Source organism: Trichomonas vaginalis, chromosome I (genome assembly GCF_026262505.1).
Source record: "Trichomonas vaginalis G3 chromosome I, whole genome shotgun sequence".
Taxonomy (NCBI): domain Eukaryota; phylum Parabasalia; order Trichomonadida; family Trichomonadidae; genus Trichomonas; species Trichomonas vaginalis.
Window position 1 is genome coordinate 20,492,033 of NC_067203.1, and position 17,520 is coordinate 20,509,552.

A 17,520-nucleotide genomic window follows, 5' to 3' on the forward strand; every position below is an offset into this window, starting at 1 on the left:
ATACCAAAAGAATGCGAAACTGTTAGAACTCTTGACTTACTTCTTGTTGAAGACCATTACATGCTAAATGAAAGATTACCAATGACAACATATTTTATCATAAATTATAAAGAAATTCTCAAAGCTTGTGGTGGAATGAACATTGAGAAACAGATGAAGATTTATACAAAGAGAGAGAACAAATATGTAGTTCGTTATGATAGAACAACACCGTTATGGGATGTTATGAAAACATTGTGGGAGTGCAAATATTTCGAACCTATTTCTTATGGAGAACTTTTCACATATACGACTGACTTATATAAACAGAACCTTGCACCATTTAACGATTTGACATATGCTCCAAAGTATTGTGTACAACTGAAGATGAAAGCTGAGCCAAAAGAAGTAAATAAAAATAAGTGCAAGTTCATTCCTGAGCACGTTTTCTTTGCTGACTTTGAATGTAGCACTGATGGAGTTCATAAAGCCTTTAACATTTGTTATGACGGTGAAGATGGTTCAGTGAGTGAAAGCATTTGGGGTCAGAACTGTGCAACAGAATTTTTGGAACGACTTCCTGACAAGAGTTTAATATATTTCCATAACCTCAGTTATGATATAAACTTCATCTTAAGACACATGACAGAAGTGAAAGGAACTCCCATCATTAAAGGTTCACGAACAATGCAAATAACTGGCTTATATAAAGGAAGGGCAATTATTATAAAAGACTCTTACAGTGTTATAAATAAGAAGCTTAAACTATTTCCTGAAATGTTTCATTTGCAGTGTGGTGAAAAGGAAGTATTTCCATACAACTGCTACAGCAGTGTTTTGTTAGCAAATGACAACAGAACTGGTGTCATATCTGAAGCGTGTAAGTTTGTAAAAGATATTGAAACGTTCATGAAAAACATAGATTCCATCAAAGGTTGCAGAATAGATGAAAACCATTTCGATTTAGAAAAATATAGCTCATTTTATTGCAAACAGGACGTAAGGATTTTAAGAGAAGGTTTTGTTAAGTTCCGCAATGATATATTAAAAGAATTTGATTTAAACGTTTATGATTACGTTAGCATTTGTTCAATCGCTAACAAATTGTTTGAGAACAGAGTGTACTTCCCGAATGGAAATCTTTATGACCTCTCAAATAAACCAAGAGAATTTATTTCACGCTGTATTCAAGGTGGAAGATGTATGCTGTCAGATAACATTAAACAAAAGAGCGAAAAGAAACTCATTGCTGATTTCGACGCTGTTTCATTATATCCATCAGCTATAGCAAGACTTTATACTTTAGAAGGTATTCCAAAGGTTATGAAGAAAGAAATGTTAAGCACAGAGTATCTCATGAGACATTTATTCAATGACGACCAAAAGGAACCCATTGGTGAAAAGTTTATGTCTGGCTTCTTTGTTCTCATTAAGATAACAGAGATTGGAATACATAAACACTTTCCTTTAATAGTTTGTGACCCTGAACTAAATCCAGAACTTAACGTTCCCAGAAGTTCAAACACTTGCTGTTTAATGTATGTTGACCATATAACATTACAAGACCTCATAAAATATCAAGGTGTCAAATGTGAAGTGTTGCAAGGATACTATTACGATGGAAACAGAGATATTAGAATAAGAGATGAAGTAAAGAAGTTGTTTGAGTTAAGGTTAAAGTATAAGAAAGAAGGAAATCCTTTGCAAGAAAATATAAAGCTCATTCTGAACAGTATTTATGGCAAAACTATTCTATCTCCTATTGAGTCAAAAATAACCATAGTAAATGACAAAGATGCTATAAGATATGCCATCAGAAACTACAACCATATAGTGAAGTTCGAAGGTTTGGATGGTTCAGATAAAACTATTTTCAAGCTAACGAAAAGTATTTGCAGACACTTTAACTTCTGTCCACTTGGTGTTAACATTCTGTCAATGTCGAAGAGAATAATGAATGAAGTATTCTGTACTGCTGAAGATATGGGACTTCAAATATTTTACCAGGACTGTGATAGCATGCATATTTTCAATGAAGACATACCAAAGCTTGCAGCAGAGTTTAAGAAGAGATACGGTCGCGAACTTATAGGAAAGAACCTTGGTCAATTTCATTCTGACTTCGCAGAAATAACACCTGGAAAACAAAGTTTAGCATACAAGTCAATATTTTGTGGAAAGAAGACCTACATAGACTTACTCACTAACGATTTAAATGAAGTTGCATTCCATGCACGTTGCAAAGGTGTCAAACAAGACGTCCTTGCTTTAACAGCAAATGAAATGTTTCCTGAAGCTATACAATGCTATTACAATGAAGATAAGAACATTCACATACCTGTTGGAACATATGACAAAGACTCTGAGTTCAGTTTAATGAAACTTTACAAAGCACTTCATGATGGTCAAGAGATTGGATTTGACTTATGCAAGTCATGTCAACCTTGCTTTGCTGAAAAGTTTAACTTCTCAATAACGACTAAAACAAGCTTTATTCGTAAGTTGAAGTTCTGAGGTCATTTATTTTTGTCAGCAATGAGGTCATGAATGAGGTCATGAATGAGGTCATTTATTTTTGTCAGCAATGAGGTCATGAATGAGGTCATTTATTTTTGTCAGCAATGAGGTCATGAATGAGGTCATGAATGAGGTCATTCGTGATAAAAATAAAGCTAGCGTAGATTTTACAATACTGCGATGGTAGAGTTTAAGAGTTGTGCTTCAATGTAGAGACAGTCCTTATGGTCTGGAGGTAAGAACACTGGTGCTTTATGGTCATGAGTGGAGAACATGTCTATCCAAAACTCACGATTGAAGCCAGTTAATTTATAGTATTTAGGGTTAGGAAGTGGTGAAGTTCTTGTATGACCAATGAACTCATTTTCAACTCCCTTACTTAGGTTTGAATATAATATTGCTTGCTTTCTATCCCAAATGCCTGGAAATTTAATCTTTGAAAATTCATTTTTCCTCGGAAGCATTGCATCATAATTGAAAACATTCTTGAAGTCTTCACTTGGTTCAGAGATTTGAAATCTTATACGTAATGGATTTTTTTTCTCTTTAGCGACTTCATTGAATGGTGAGAATACAATGAATTGACAGTCATGAGTTCCATCTTCATTTTCATTAAATTCATAATGAAAGTCTATAAGTTGTGGCTGACTACCTTCTTCTTTCAGTTGTGCAAGATACTCACGTAAAGGCTGTAAAGTTTGTACTTCAATGTTGAACTTTTTCTCGAACATCTCATTAAATGAAATCATACATTGTTGCAATGTTGTATCGTCTTTAAAGTATTTGTATATGTGAATGTTTTGGGCGCTTAAAGACTGTTCGTCATTTTCTATCTCGACTTGAAGTATAAAGTCAACCTTTCTGTAAGCACGTGTTATATACATAGATGTTATGCCAATGTACTTCTCTTCATTTATGTTCACAATCCAGTCTGTTGGAAACTTAAACGTTACTCTGTTCCCCTTTATTTTGACGTCAGGGTTTTCACTACTGAACGCAACAGATAAAGGTATTTGTCTATACATTTAATTCGGATAAAAATAAACCATTTACTCTTTCTTTGCTTCAGCTTCTTTAGCTTTTGCTTCAGCTTCTTCTCTAGCTTTCTTCGCCAGCAAACGTGGGTTCTTTTGTCTTCCAGCAGCTAATGCAGCAAGTTGTTTTTCACTAAGTTTTCTCTTTGGTCTTTCTGGCTTTTGTTCCTTCAGTTCGGATAAAATTTGCTCGCGAATTTCTTTCTTCAATGCTTCAACATCTATGACCCCTTGGGTCTTGTCCGTAGGGCTTGTTTGAGTCATTTGACTGCAGATAAAAAACAAAATTAAAACTTTAACCGATGTAAAATGAGCTTGTCAAAATCAGAGCGAGAGTCTATTATATTAAATGACGCAAGAGGAATACAACATCCTTTCTATTACGTAAGTCAGAGTAAAGATGGTAAAATATACGTAAGAAAAAGAAAGGTTCCATTAACGAATGCAGAAAGCGACAGTATTAATGTGCATGACGGGGGTGAAGAAAAGAAGCCAGATGTACTTTCAATAACGAATCAAGAGCTTATTGCAAAGTTCGTGAATTTCATTGAAAAACAAACCGAGTCAAAGAACCCTGACCCGCCAGTGAAAGAAGTTGAGACAAAAGAGAATGTACAGTTCATTGAAAATGTCAAGAAACAACTTCCACCACGAATGCCAAGAAGAAGAGTGAGAATAATGAAGTAAATAGATATTTTTATCCGAATCAAAGACATGCAGAACGAACAGCTAAACGAATTTACTCCAGCAGAGCATATTCATCAGATTCGCTCATATTTCGATATCATAGACAATGCAGTTCAAATTGGTGACACTAATAGAAAATATTCTGACGCAAAGATTCCATCACAACCTGGAACTCTAAAGATAACACATGGGTAACATTCAATCTCTCACCTCCTGGTGAAAATATGTTGGACCTTTATAATACATTCATTACGTATAAAATGGAAGGTCAATTTATTGTAGATAAAGAAATTGGTTCAGGTTCCAATAAAACAAACCCACCAGGATTTTGGATTGGTTTCGATGACGCTTTCTATGCAGTTGCTGGATATCAAATCCTTGCAAATGGTCGTATCGTATATTCTCAAGACAACGCAAGAGAAGAAGCATATATAACTTCAAACTCACAAACTACCGAACAAATAAAGAAAGTAGATGTTTTCTCAAAGACTCGACATGAAGATGTATGGAATCATTCGGGAACATGCAGAACAGGACAAATTGTTAGTGGTCCAATTACAGCAGGAAAATCATTTGATTTTAAGCTTCGTTTAAGAATTCCTGTTAGAAGATTCCTTCCATTAGAAGCTATTCGATTTATTCCAGCTTTTGCAGGAAACATTCAGCTTAAAGTAAAGTTCAGTAGCGACGCATTACAATGCACATCTATATCTGTAAATGATATCATTGCTTTCAATCCAACTCTTAAAGTTGCATTTGCTTCAGATTCAAATCCACCGACAAATAAATTTGTTCCATGGAATGAACCATTCACTATGATAACGAAGGCAGTAGAAGCTAGTGGAACAGTTACTATTACAACTGTAACCCAGCAACTATTTCGAACAAAGATGGATTTTAATGAATGTTTCATTCATCCAAAGTCATTCTCTTTAGACCCTAACATTTATACAGAACTTGTAGAACATTATACAAACGAGGCTTTATGTTTTCCTGTTAAAGTTATGGATTGGATTCCTATGGACGGTTCATTCTCAAAGAATACAGATAGTTCAAGTGCAACATTTACAGCAGCTTATACGCCTATTAATGTTAAAAGTATTTGGGCACTATTTAGAAAGAAAGACAACTATTATGTTAATTTTGAGAACCCTAAGTTTAAATATCTTCAGCTTTCCATGGGAGCTTATGGAAATATGCCTGCAGAACCTGAAAAATCATATGGACCTGTATTTTATGAAATGGTTGCGAACGCCTGCAATACAAACAATGATATGATAGGATTTAATGAAGATGTTATGAGGTCATTGGTGGATGATGGTAGTGTGGAACATAAATGGGATAGCTATGACAACACACATTTCTTATGTGGTTTTCCAACAGAAGTGGACTTTTGCTTCCAGCAAGGTCAAACATCTACTGCTCCAATAACATACAAATTGTCTGTTAAAGGACCTATTGAACTAGCAACTGAAAATGTACCAAAGCCACTTATTGGATTTATGAGGGATTGTTGCTTTGCCATTCAGGTGCGTGCTAATAGCATCCCCATAATAAGATTAGATGACTATAACTTAGCTACGGACGACAGTGAGGAATAAAGGATGAACGTTTATTTTTAAAGCTTATAAATGAGTTCTTCATCAAGCTCTCGTGAACCTTCACCATCTATGAAACAAACTTTACCAAACGATTATGGAGCACCTATTGAATATTTCTTACGAGCTGCACAATGGCAAAGAGCAGTCTCACCAAGGTTAGGTGTTCCACCAGCTCCTGTCAAAAATAGCATTTGGTCAAGTCCTTATAAAGATATGGTCTCCCACTAGGTTTGCTAGCTACAGCAGGAGCAGTTATGATGTTGAAAAGAAATAAAGCAAATGTTGTAAATAATACTGAAGTAGCTGAAGTTAAACAAACTCCAACACCTTCGCCAAAACCAACGCCTTCACAAGCAAAACCTTCAATGACTCCTGAACCTATGGAAGTACAAACTCCTGTTCAAAAGTCAACTCCTAAACCGACTCCAACATTTAAACCAGAACCTACTCCTCAAATAAATCGTAAAACTCCTGCGTTTCCTTACTGAAAAAATAACGTTATTTTTATTTAATATTAAAATTTTTATTTGATTGAAATGACAAATAAAGTCACTGAAGCAATGAAACAAAAGTTTTTGGTAGAATACATTAAATCAGGAACTATTCCAGAAGGTTTTTACATTCATACTATGAAGGATGGTAGAGTTCAGTTTAGAAAGATAAAGCAACCATTAGATAGAGAAGGTATATTAAGGAAGATTAAACTTCATGAGGACAACATTGCTGAACTTAAGAAGAAGTTAGAAGAGTTGGAGAAAGGAAGAGAGTTATAAAGCATTGAATTCAACAGGGTGAAAAAACAGGTGAAATCTCACCTCTTCACCTAAATTTATTTTTGCGCTATGTTTTCATACGTGTGAGGGTGGTGATATCATTAATTTTTAAGTTTATTTTTTATTTTATTTTTTATTTTATTTTTATATAAATGACGAAAACTATTGAGATAACAAACTACAACGGTCATGAGTTCAAGAATTTGTTCTTCGTTCCTCGTGAAAATACATTCTATCAGATACGAGGGAGAAAGGGTAAAGTTAGTTTGAGCGTTTATGAAGGAATGAAGAATGGAAAGTTTATACAAGCATACGATACAAACGGTAAACGTGTTTCATTAGCTTTGTCAAAACTTACTAACATTTATTTTGACAGTGACTTTGACTCTGACGATTGGAGCGACAGCAGCGATACTGAAGAATATAAAGTATTGTGTGAAGCACAGCAATGGGAGGAGTTGCAATACTTTTGTAAGTGAGAACGTTTATTTTTTACAGTAGTGAAGTCGTTTGTGAAAACGTTAGTGAGATGAAGTGGTTGGCGGCTTTATAAATATTTAAGGTTAAGTTGGTGTTGTCGTTTGTGTTGTAAAATATACGTTAACAGTTTTGTAAAGTGTCAAATTCACATATAATGGGTAAGGAGGCGCGCAGTGCCTCAGTACACTTGTTATGTATATTAATTGTCCTTCCTCCAATAAAAAGTGGTACATTATTTGTTGATCGTTCTGTGAAAATTCGAAATTTAAGATACAATAGCAAATTATCTGAACGAAAAATTTTTTCTTGCTAGAATTGTAATCATTATAATTATCAATAATATTTGAAAAAAGACCGCTATAAAAGATAAAATCTTGATCGAAATGCGTAAAAACAATGAAAAGTATCTGATTGAAGAATTCTGGAACGCTTTGGTCTAGACACCACCATATGTAACGGTTAAGAGAGAACTGTTGATCTTGCATTATAAAGTCTACTAGTGAAATTTCGTTATTCATTAATGAATACAATAATGTACCTATTTTCTTTTGTTTATTATGTGTTGATTTGTTTTGCCATTGAAAATAACATAGATATGTATCATCGGATTCTAATGCTAAAATTTTAAAGTCGTAATAAATAACAATCCGGGTAAAAACAAGGATATTTTCGTCAAATGCATCTATTTTGTCAACAGGAAATGGTATCTTGGAGACACAATCACCAATATCAATATTTTCAACATCTTGTTTATAAGATTTGATATTCATTAAAATTTGATATAAAAAAGTAAATTCATTGCTCAGAAAATTGAGAAAATTGAGAGTAACCGCCAAATAAGATTTTTTAAAATAAAGAACTAAGGGTACAGTAAGGTCAGGTATGAGGGGCTTCCAGGGGCTGCGCCCCTTCTAGCCCTAAGAAATTTTGCCCAAGACCCAAGAGGAGGACCGAACCCCAGCCGGTGACACTTTTGTGTCGCTTTTCACAAATTATATATGTTTTCATGCTTTGTCACTTTTCTGTCACTTTTCAGGAAAAAACATTTTTATTATTATATATAAATGAATTTTACAAAACCACCGTTACCGTTCTTTGGAAATAAGAGTAAATGTAAAGATATTATATTGAGAGAACTTAAGAAACTACCGAATGGTCTAACATTTGTAGATTTGTTCGGTGGAAGTTTCTATATATCCCATTTGTGCCATACAATATTCCCAGACTCAAAGATTATATGCAATGACTTCGACAACTATATGGACCGTCTCAAACATATTCCAGACACTAACAAAATATTGAAAGAGTTAAAAGAAAAGATTCAGATAGGTAAGATGGAACGTATACCATTAGATAAGAAAAATATTGTGAGAGAGGTTTTGAAAAAAGCAGAATATATAGACTGGGATAGTATATCTGCTAGACTATTATATAGTGGTTCTATAAGAGTTCATGACATTGAAACACTTATGTCAAAAGTTTTATATCTTAACTATACAAATGTTTTCAAAGAGGACATAGAAAAATATATTGAGGGTATAGAGTTTGTGAGATGTCATTGGACAGAGTTGTATGAAAAATATAAAGACAAGGAAAATGTTTTCTTTATAGTGGACCCGCCGTTCTATAACACATGGGATTTTCAATACCAAGTAGACTGGACTTTGAGAGACTCTTTAGAAACTTTAGACGTTATACATAACCATCCATGCTTTTACTTTACATCCGATAAAAGTGGTTTGGAAACCGTTATGAGATGGTTAGAAGATATAAACGACTCTGAGTTTAGATATGACAAGATAGAATATGAGAGAGGTCCTATAAACCGGAGAAAGTGTCACAATAAAGAAATTTTATTAGTAAGTAAATGTGGTTTGAAATAGGACTACTTGTTTTAGGTTTTTTCCATTGTGTCATTTATTTATTTGACGTGGCAGAAAGATATAGAGAATATGAAGATGAACCAATGCCTGCAAATGTTCAGTATATGTACTCGTAAGAGATATTTTTATCTAATATTAAATGGACGCACAGAACTTAGCGAATGCACAGCAACCTGGACAACCAAACCCAGAGAATATTCCAAATGAAGTTAGAATACAAACTGCAATGGCAAACTATGGTCAAGTGCCAACAGATGTACAAATGCAAACTGCCATGTCAAATGACGCTGCGTTAGGTTTGCCACCATGGTATGCAAATATGAGATGGAAAGAGTTTTATACAAACCCTGAAGTGGGATATAAACAACTTTATGCAGATGACGCGAACACAGGAGTTGACCCAGAATATGTTTTCTACCAGAGGAGAAACAGAATGTATGAGCTCCAGTTAAAGAATGCTATGGAACTCAACAGGAAACGTAAGAGACTAGGCGGACATTAGATTTTTACATATAGTAAAATGGGTTTCTTCAGTAAGATAGGAAACTTCTTTCGAAATGTTGGAAGAGGTATATGGAATGGAATAAAATCTGTCGGAAGAGGAATTTGGAACGGTGTCAAAAATATTGGTAAAAGAGTAGGTCAGTTCGTTGGTATTATACCTAAAGACCCTGAACCGGACGAACAAGCTCCTGTTATACAACAGCCTGAACCTGCACCACAGTCTAGTTGGCAACCACAACCGTATTAAAAAATTATATTTTTACCGTTCGATAGTAGTTGTATATGAAACTAAGTTCTAAGTAAAACGCATGGTATAATGGAATTATTCTTTTTCTTCCATCTGTAGTAAACCATACTTGAAAGTCTGAAATACTTCCACTTGGTGGTTCGTATAACTTTGTAGGTTTTTCGTAAAAGTCATTTGCCAAGCATAAGAAAGAGTTTTGGGCGCCAGAAAATGAAGCATGAACTATCACAGCATCTTGGTCGAAAACATCTTTAAATAAATATGGTTCATCTCTTGCATATCGACTGTAGATATAGGGTGTCCAAAGGTGTGTTTAGCACAAACCTGAATACTGCGAATAGAAATAAACAAGTTACATATATATAAAGTTTATTTAAATATAATCACCATTGGATTCAATCACGCGTTCGCAGCGATCGATCCAGGCTTGAAAGACACGCTTTAAATCATCATGAGAAAATTGCTCAAATTGCTCTCTTACAAAATTTTCAAGATCATCTGGACTCGCGAATTTGCGTCCTTCAGCTCTCTTTTTTAGCGTGCCGAATAAATAAAAGTCAGAGGGTGCAATATCAGGTGAATAAATTGGGTTTGGAACAACTTTGACATTGTTTTCCACCAAGTAATTCATTACCTTATGACTTTTGTGAACTCTTGAATTATCAAAATGAATTGCAAACTTTTGTTTTTGTTGTTTGGATTTCTCAAACTCATCAGAATTGATAATTTGAGTAAGAACATTGTCAATTAGATACTGAGCATTCATCATATTAGGTTTTTGAAGAATATCAATTGCGATGATGCCATTCACACCCCAAAAAACCGACAACATCATCATTGGTGTGTCAATTTTTTTCTTCGGGAATGTTTGCGGATCTTCATCCTTCGGGATCCACATGATTTTGGCTTCTGTTGCATATTGAAACCAAGACTCGTCCCCTGTTACTAAAAAGCGAAACTTCTTGGATTGATACGCACCCAATATAGAGAGGAGCTCTTTCGAAGATTGGACTCTAGATTTTTTTTGAACTGAATTAAGGTTGTGCGGAACCCAACGTGTATACGCTAGTTTGTAGTTCAAATAATTGTGCAGATAATAACTGACTGTTGTACGTGGTATCTTTGTCATCTCCTCTATCCTTCTGAGTGATGCTCTTGGGTCTTCATCTAGCGCTTGAAGAATTGCTTTGATTTTTCTTTGATCCGGCGATTTTTTGTCAATTTTTATGATGGGCGCCTTTTTGTTCATGAAGTGATACATCCTAACATGATACGTTACAGTGGAATAGCTAGGAGCATCCATACCGAAGCATTTTACCAATGTCTCGTAGATTTTTTACAGTCTTTGCATTTTTTTGCAAGAGCGAGGATGTTTTCTTTATGATTCATTAAAAAAATGAAAAAATCCCGCCAAAATTTCCCGCGAAACCGCCTCTTGTCTCAAAATTCATTTTATATCCCGGCATGGCGCCAAAATACAACATACTCATCATATACATATATTCATATTTTTTATTATATATTTATAATCAGCATATATCTCCTTTAATAGTCTCATATAGAGCGCTGTGCTAAACGCACCTTTGGACACCCTATATTTGCTAAAGGAGGTTCGACTTTCTGATTTAACATTCTTTGCAAATAATACCATGACATTGCAGTGAATTCTGTATATATTTGTTCGTCTTTATTTGGATTATTTTCGTAGATTTGAAATGACACTTGTGAATTTTGTTTGTCATATACAATTCTCACATAAAGTGTGCTCTCGGTATTTGCATATTCATCAGCATATTTTGCATAACATGAATTTATTTTATCTTCTATATTTTTTAACGCAGTCTGTAGAGAAGATGAAAGGTCAACTTGTATTAGCTCAATTTCTTCCCAATTTTTCGTTTCCCTTCAGATATATAATCTATATGAAACCTTACAATAAATGGAAAACTTTTATCTTCTACAGACACAAACTTCATTCTACGAAAGCCAATAGCTTTTGTGACAGATGGGTCTCTTAACCATCTTAATGGGTAGTCAAAACGATAGCCTTCATGCTTTACGGTATCTGTCTCAAACTTTTGACCGACATTAGTAAAAAGTTCATCTAATGGTTTAGTTGTAGCAACTCTTGAATTTTCTTTTTCTATTGGAAGCATATTTTATCTATAATAAAAATGTCAAATGAAACAGCGTCTATGAGAGAAATACAACACAACCGACAACTCATTATGCAAGCTCTAAATAAGAACACAACAAACTTTTCAAACTATTCTAAGATATCTGAGTCATTGAAAGAAGGAAACTTAAAACTGACAATAAACCCTATGACAGATGAGTTTCTATTTCAAGACAATAAGAACAATACTGTCTGTATAAATCCAACAAAAGGAACTTTAAACGAGAAACCTATAAATGAACTTCTTTTGAAAACAGATGTTGACAACAAAGCTGACAAAGAATATGTAGACGATGCAATAGCAAAAGAAGAAGAAAGAGCTAACAATGCTTATGCAACAAAAGAACATACTCATCCTGAACTAGCAGACAAAACATATGTTGACAATAAAATGTCAAGTGAAGTGACAAGAGCTGAAAACGAATATTCTAAAAAGACTCATACACATACCATTGCAAATATTACAAACTTACAAGAAACCTTAAACAGGAAAAGTGACGTTGGACATACACATACCATTGCAAATATTACAAACTTACAAGAAACCTTAAACAGGAAAAGTGACGTTGGACATACACATACCATTGCAAATATTACAAACTTACAAGAAACATTAGAGACAAAAGCAAATAAGACTCATACACATTCTATATCTGATATTACAAACTTACAAGAAACCTTAAACAGGAAAAGTGACGTTGGACATACACATACCATTGCAAATATTACAAACTTACAAGAAACATTAGAGACAAAAGCAAATAAGACTCATACACATTCTATATCTGATATTACAAACTTACAAGAAACCTTAAACAGGAAAAGTGACGTTGGACATACACATACCATTGCAAATATTACAAACTTACAAGAAACATTAGAGACAAAAGCAAATAAGACTCATACACATTCTATATCTGATATTACAAACTTACAAGAAACATTAAACAGGAAAAGTGACGTTGGACATACACATACCATTGCAAATATTACAAACTTACAAGAAACCTTAAACAGGAAAAGTGACGTTGGACATACACATACATCTTCTGAAATAACAGACTTAAACGTTAGCCTTGAAAAGAAAGCAGATAAAACATATGTCAATGAAATATACCAAAGTTTGATAGGAACAAAAAATATTGAAACTATTGTTGGTGACTTTTCTGTCAATGAAGAAAATAAATATTTTAGATGGCAGTTGGTACAGTCCTTAGAAAATGGTACACGGTGTAAACTCATTCCGAAAAATAACAATGAAATGTATGTAAGCTATAAAAAGAATGGTGGTACACAAGTTAAAGTTCCATTAGACAACAACTGCTACTTAAACTTATATGGAGACGAACAAAAGAAATATTTAAGAGTTTATGAAATGACAGATATGACATTGCCTGACCCAGCTCCAGCACCATATTATTATGACTATGGAGATGACGTCAGAACACCACATGTAGATGAACAAAAGTTAACATTATATTTAGATTATTATAGATATAAAAGATATAATGCAATTGAAAAAACGAGAATAGTATATTATTATACAGATGACAGAAATAAATATTATAGTCAAGATTTTACCCACCCTGAAAACATAAGATTATATTATAAAAAATATTCTGACACAAACCAGAAGAAACCTGAAATAGTTGCACTATATTTTAAGTTCAAAAGAGACAATCCTATAATGTCTCATATGTTTGATTTAATGAACCAGTAGGTTCTATTTATACATCTATGGATGTGAGAGGTCCTCAAGTAATGTTTGGTGTTGTGCATGGGAACAAATAGTCGACAGGTTTTTGTATTGTGCAAACTCTTCAAAGGAAAAGGTGGAAGTAAAACGATTTCAGGTGAAAATTTACCTGCACACAGTCACTACATAGATTTAAGTACATCTCAAGCAGGTTGGCATAAGCATAGATATTGGGATTGGTCAGGAATGACAAAAGGTAAAGGATATGATGTTAAAGACGATGTTAAGTTTGCTATAAATTGTTACTGGAGTGACACTCAGGGAGAAGGAAACCATACACATTTCGTTTCAGGATATACGCAAACAACGGGACAAAGTAAAGAATACATGCCACCTTACATGACAGTTTACGCATGGTATAGAAATGCTTAGTCGTCATTTTCAACTTCTTTAGCATATTCGTCAGGAGTTGTCTTATATTTGTTAGGAACTGTCTTTGAAAGTATACCTTGAACTTTGACAAGTTTGAAACGAGGTCTGGCAATAGTAGTTTTTATCTTCTGCTTGCAGTGTGTACATTTTGCCATGTTTGCCTAAAACTTCATAATATTCTTTGTATACTTTCTTCTATTTTACGAACACGAATGTGAGTACTGTCGGGTTCCCATTGTTGTCATAGTCAATAGTATTTTCATATAGGTCGCGTTTAGGTATTTCTATTTTTACTTTGTCACCTTTCTGAAGTTTGAAGCCCGGCATTCTTTCTTGTTTGTCTCTTTTGACTAAATTATTAAATATATAGTCTTTCTCTAAGTCAGGGTTGTTTTTCATTTCTTCGGGGGAGTGGTTTCCCAAACCTTTTTGTTTACGGTTATTGTAAATATTTAAAACTTGTCTCATCTTTGCCATGGAGAAGTGTCTATATTTGTCGTCATATGACATTTCATTTGCTTCACCACCTTGTGGTTGGTTTAAGTCTCTTAACATTTTTATACAACCGTCAATGACACCAAGAGCAGAATGGTTTTGGTCGACAATGAAATATTGGTTTACATTTTTGAACGCAGATAGTTTTTTAATATCATCTGATTTGAAAGAACTTTCACAGTCAGATGTCAGTTTTGTTGGATGGTATTTGTCAACGAATATTGTCAAAGCAGTTTTCACATCTAAAATATTTTTGGACCATAATGGTATGGCTTCACAGTATCTTGTGTTTGACCAACAAATATTAACCAGTATGGAGGTCCATCTGTTCTAACTCTCGGAATGTTTTCCAAGATATCCATAAACCAAGCAATTTGGTGTTGAACTAAAGATTTTTATCATGAGTGCTTTTTTTGTTGCCTTAGAAACATAGGGGTCCTTGTTTGGATTCGTCATTTTTTTCCTATAAGAAATGGGTTTTATTGGCGCATTAGCAGGAGTTGCATCAGATTTTTGCCCGCAGTGGGAACAATAGCCAGAGGTGTATTTGGAGTTGGAAGGAAGATTTTGAGTACATTAGGTATACTTAAAGAGAAAGCACACCTATTATACAAACTGTACAGAAAGGTTGGGATGTAGCACGAGATGCAACAAATCTTATTCCAAATCCTGAAACAAGAGGAAAAGTTCAAGGATGGATGGACAATGTAGGAGACAAGCAGGAAACTATTATAACAAAGCAAATGACTACTATAACCAAGCAGGACACTATATGGACCAAGGTGAAAGATTCTTTAACAGAGGATATAACCATGCACAACAGTGGGTAAACAATAACCAACCTCAACCGCCTCAAACGTGGGGAATGTAAAGTTTTTTACTGAGATGAAATGAACAATACAGCATTGAGACAATAAGTTCAAGATGGATTTGTCGGCTTCCAGCAGTTACACCACGTGTTTGTCAAGTTCTTCCTATACCTCAGGAAGTTTTAGACCGACTTAAAAAACAACAACAACCAGTTGAAAACAAACCAAACTAAAATTTTTTACTGAGATGAAATGACCGAAGAAGTTGAAACGGTAGATTTGACACCACAAACAAAAAGTTCAGAACCATTGTCAAAACCCGTCAAAGAACTTACAGATGAAGAGAAAAATTCAATAATAGAAAGTGCCAGGTCTGGAATACAAACCTAACTATAAAGTCACTTTTCATAGAAATGGAACGGTAGTATCTCAAAAAAGAAACAGACTCTCACAAATAAAATATTGAAGTCTGAAGGAGCTTTTGAGACAACAGATGGAAAATTTACTTCACTGACCAACAGTTCATTATAGAACATCTCATTGACTTAGAGTCGAAATATTCTAAACTTTACAACAAACACCAAAAAGTTGAAAGGAAAACAAAAACAAATGGCATATGATATTTATGAAGATGTTGACGACACAACTGTTCCTGCAGGTGAGGTAAAGTCAGAGAAACCGAAAAGTGACGAAAAACCGATAGAAGAAGAAAAACCAAAAACTGAAGATAAACAAAACCAAAGTTTAGTTTCCAAACTAAACCAAGTCAACCTTCATTAGCTGGTATGGTTGGCGTCAAAGACTTATGGCAGCAGGCGGTTATGTAAAGTAAAGAAAAAATATTTTTTATTTTATAAAAATGCCCCCATATAGAATGGATAGAAAGTCTGCTAGAATAAAACAGAGTTGCAAAGATATGGTTGGAGAGTTTCGAAGAAGTTTAATATAGAAGGAAGACCCATAAAAGTCTATGACAAACTGGCTGGTCTTCGCTACGAAATGGATTTGGAAACAGCACGTGCAAATTAATCCAAACAGATAGGAGGTTAGAAGAAGAACGTCTTATGGACATGCCTTTCGATGTTAGTGAACCTCAAGTTGAAGGACACGACGGCTTTGCCAGATTCTACTGGAAACATGACGAACAATTGCATCCTTTGAGAAGGAAAAAAGGAAAAGGTGAAGACACACATGCTTCTATGGAAAGAACAAGATATGCATATGAAAAGTATCGTGAAGTTAGAAGTCAAATTACTTCTGGTCGAACCTTTACAGTAAACTTTGACGAAGGAAAGAACAAAGAAGGCTTCATGGGTGTACTTGCTGCCATACAAGACGGAAATAAAAAGGACACAATCTCAGATTGACCATAACAGATTTGGATGGTCACATTTACTATGCACATGGCAATGAACAAACAGCCGCAAAACTTCTTGACGCTTTCAAGACTACAAGAGAGAACAAATGGTTGACTCCGACTCAGACATTTTGAATGCAATTGAAGGAATTGCAAGTGTCAAGTTCGAATGGTACCAACTACCCTCAAGCAGTCAGACAACATGCTGGATACTTCCCGTTCATAAATAAGTCTGACATTAACTTGACAAGGTATGGAATTTACAATTCAATTGAAACAATTGTCAATGAACCTTGCATTCTTACATGTCTCAGGAACTCTGGTCTTGTTACAGATGAGAAGATGAAGTATTTGAGTCATGTGTGAAGACAAGGTACATTCTCAGAGGTCAATTGGCAAAAATTGCACCGTTGGCAAATGTCAATATCCGAGTCAACATACCTACAGCTAAAGGTTCTTCACATGACGACTATGTTGTTGAGTTCAATTTACCATGGTTGAAGATTGTAATTGTCCACAACCACTTCATGTTGAACGAAAGTCTTACAAACCATTGTTCGGAAAAGGCAAGTGCAACATTGTCAGAGCTGTAAACATTCTTTTCGAGAAAGGTTTGTTGGAACCAATTCAGATGACAAGCTGACAGAAACTTTTGTACCAAAAGACGAAACAAACTTTTCACTGTTGCAAGACCAAAAGTTGTTCCAGACAAAGTTCTAGTACAAAAGAAGTACACAATTCCACAAGGAGTTGGATTGTTCGGATACCAACCTGAACCAGAAGAACTTCCAATGAGGTTGCAAGAACTTCAAGATGCTATAAACAAACTTCCATTGAGACATCCAATTGA

General features: G+C 34.5%; 7 protein-coding genes and 3 pseudogenes across 10 annotated transcripts, besides 5 other annotated features; 7 read left to right on the forward strand and 3 right to left on the reverse strand.

Moving 5' to 3' along the window:
• Positions 1–7,274: part of a mobile genetic element that runs on past the window's edge.
• Positions 1,516–2,493, forward strand: TVAGG3_1019900 (organellar and viral DNA polymerase type B; the record flags this gene model as incomplete). The annotated part of the gene is made up of 1 exon (XM_051254775.1): positions 1,516–2,493. The coding sequence occupies one exon, from the start codon at positions 1,516–1,518 to the stop codon at positions 2,491–2,493; it is 978 nt and encodes a 325-aa protein (XP_051080349.1).
• TVAGG3_1019910 (uncharacterized protein) lies at positions 3,546–3,794 on the reverse strand (the record flags this gene model as incomplete). The annotated part of the gene is made up of 1 exon (XM_051254776.1): positions 3,546–3,794. The coding sequence occupies one exon, from the start codon at positions 3,792–3,794 to the stop codon at positions 3,546–3,548; it is 249 nt and encodes an 82-aa protein (XP_051080350.1).
• TVAGG3_1019920 (uncharacterized protein) lies at positions 3,840–4,217 on the forward strand (the record flags this gene model as incomplete). Its single annotated transcript, XM_051254777.1, has 1 exon — positions 3,840–4,217. The coding sequence occupies one exon, from the start codon at positions 3,840–3,842 to the stop codon at positions 4,215–4,217; it is 378 nt and encodes a 125-aa protein (XP_051080351.1).
• On the forward strand, positions 5,033–5,818 carry TVAGG3_1019930 (uncharacterized protein; the record flags this gene model as incomplete). The annotated part of the gene is made up of 1 exon (XM_051254778.1): positions 5,033–5,818. One exon carries the CDS (start codon positions 5,033–5,035, stop codon positions 5,816–5,818), a length of 786 nt encoding a protein of 261 aa, XP_051080352.1.
• TVAGG3_1019940 lies at positions 5,849–6,303 on the forward strand (annotated as a pseudogene). The gene has a single exon. A coding segment is annotated over exon 1 (455 nt).
• TVAGG3_1019950 (uncharacterized protein) lies at positions 6,355–6,591 on the forward strand (the record flags this gene model as incomplete). Its single annotated transcript, XM_001299058.1, has 1 exon — positions 6,355–6,591. The coding sequence occupies one exon, from the start codon at positions 6,355–6,357 to the stop codon at positions 6,589–6,591; it is 237 nt and encodes a 78-aa protein (XP_001299059.1).
• Positions 7,275–9,093: 1,819 nt separating the features above from the next.
• Positions 9,094–9,456, forward strand: TVAGG3_1019960 (uncharacterized protein; the record flags this gene model as incomplete). The annotated part of the gene is made up of 1 exon (XM_001299056.1): positions 9,094–9,456. The coding sequence occupies one exon, from the start codon at positions 9,094–9,096 to the stop codon at positions 9,454–9,456; it is 363 nt and encodes a 120-aa protein (XP_001299057.1).
• Positions 9,457–9,474: 18 nt separating this feature from the next.
• On the forward strand, positions 9,475–9,705 carry TVAGG3_1019970 (serine threonine-protein phosphatase family; the record flags this gene model as incomplete). Its single annotated transcript, XM_001299055.1, has 1 exon — positions 9,475–9,705. The coding sequence occupies one exon, from the start codon at positions 9,475–9,477 to the stop codon at positions 9,703–9,705; it is 231 nt and encodes a 76-aa protein (XP_001299056.1).
• A 293-nt stretch (positions 9,706–9,998) lies between these two features.
• Positions 9,999–10,026: a terminal%2Cinverted (terminal inverted repeat of Mariner transposon ID:TVAGG3_1019980).
• Positions 9,999–11,300: a mobile genetic element.
• TVAGG3_1019990 lies at positions 10,079–11,204 on the reverse strand (annotated as a pseudogene). The gene has a single exon. A coding segment is annotated over exon 1 (1,126 nt).
• Positions 11,273–11,300: a terminal%2Cinverted (terminal inverted repeat of Mariner transposon ID:TVAGG3_1019980).
• A 1,014-nt stretch (positions 11,301–12,314) lies between these two features.
• Positions 12,315–17,520: part of a mobile genetic element that runs on past the window's edge.
• On the reverse strand, positions 14,312–14,866 carry TVAGG3_1020010 (annotated as a pseudogene). Its single transcript has one exon. A coding segment is annotated over exon 1 (555 nt).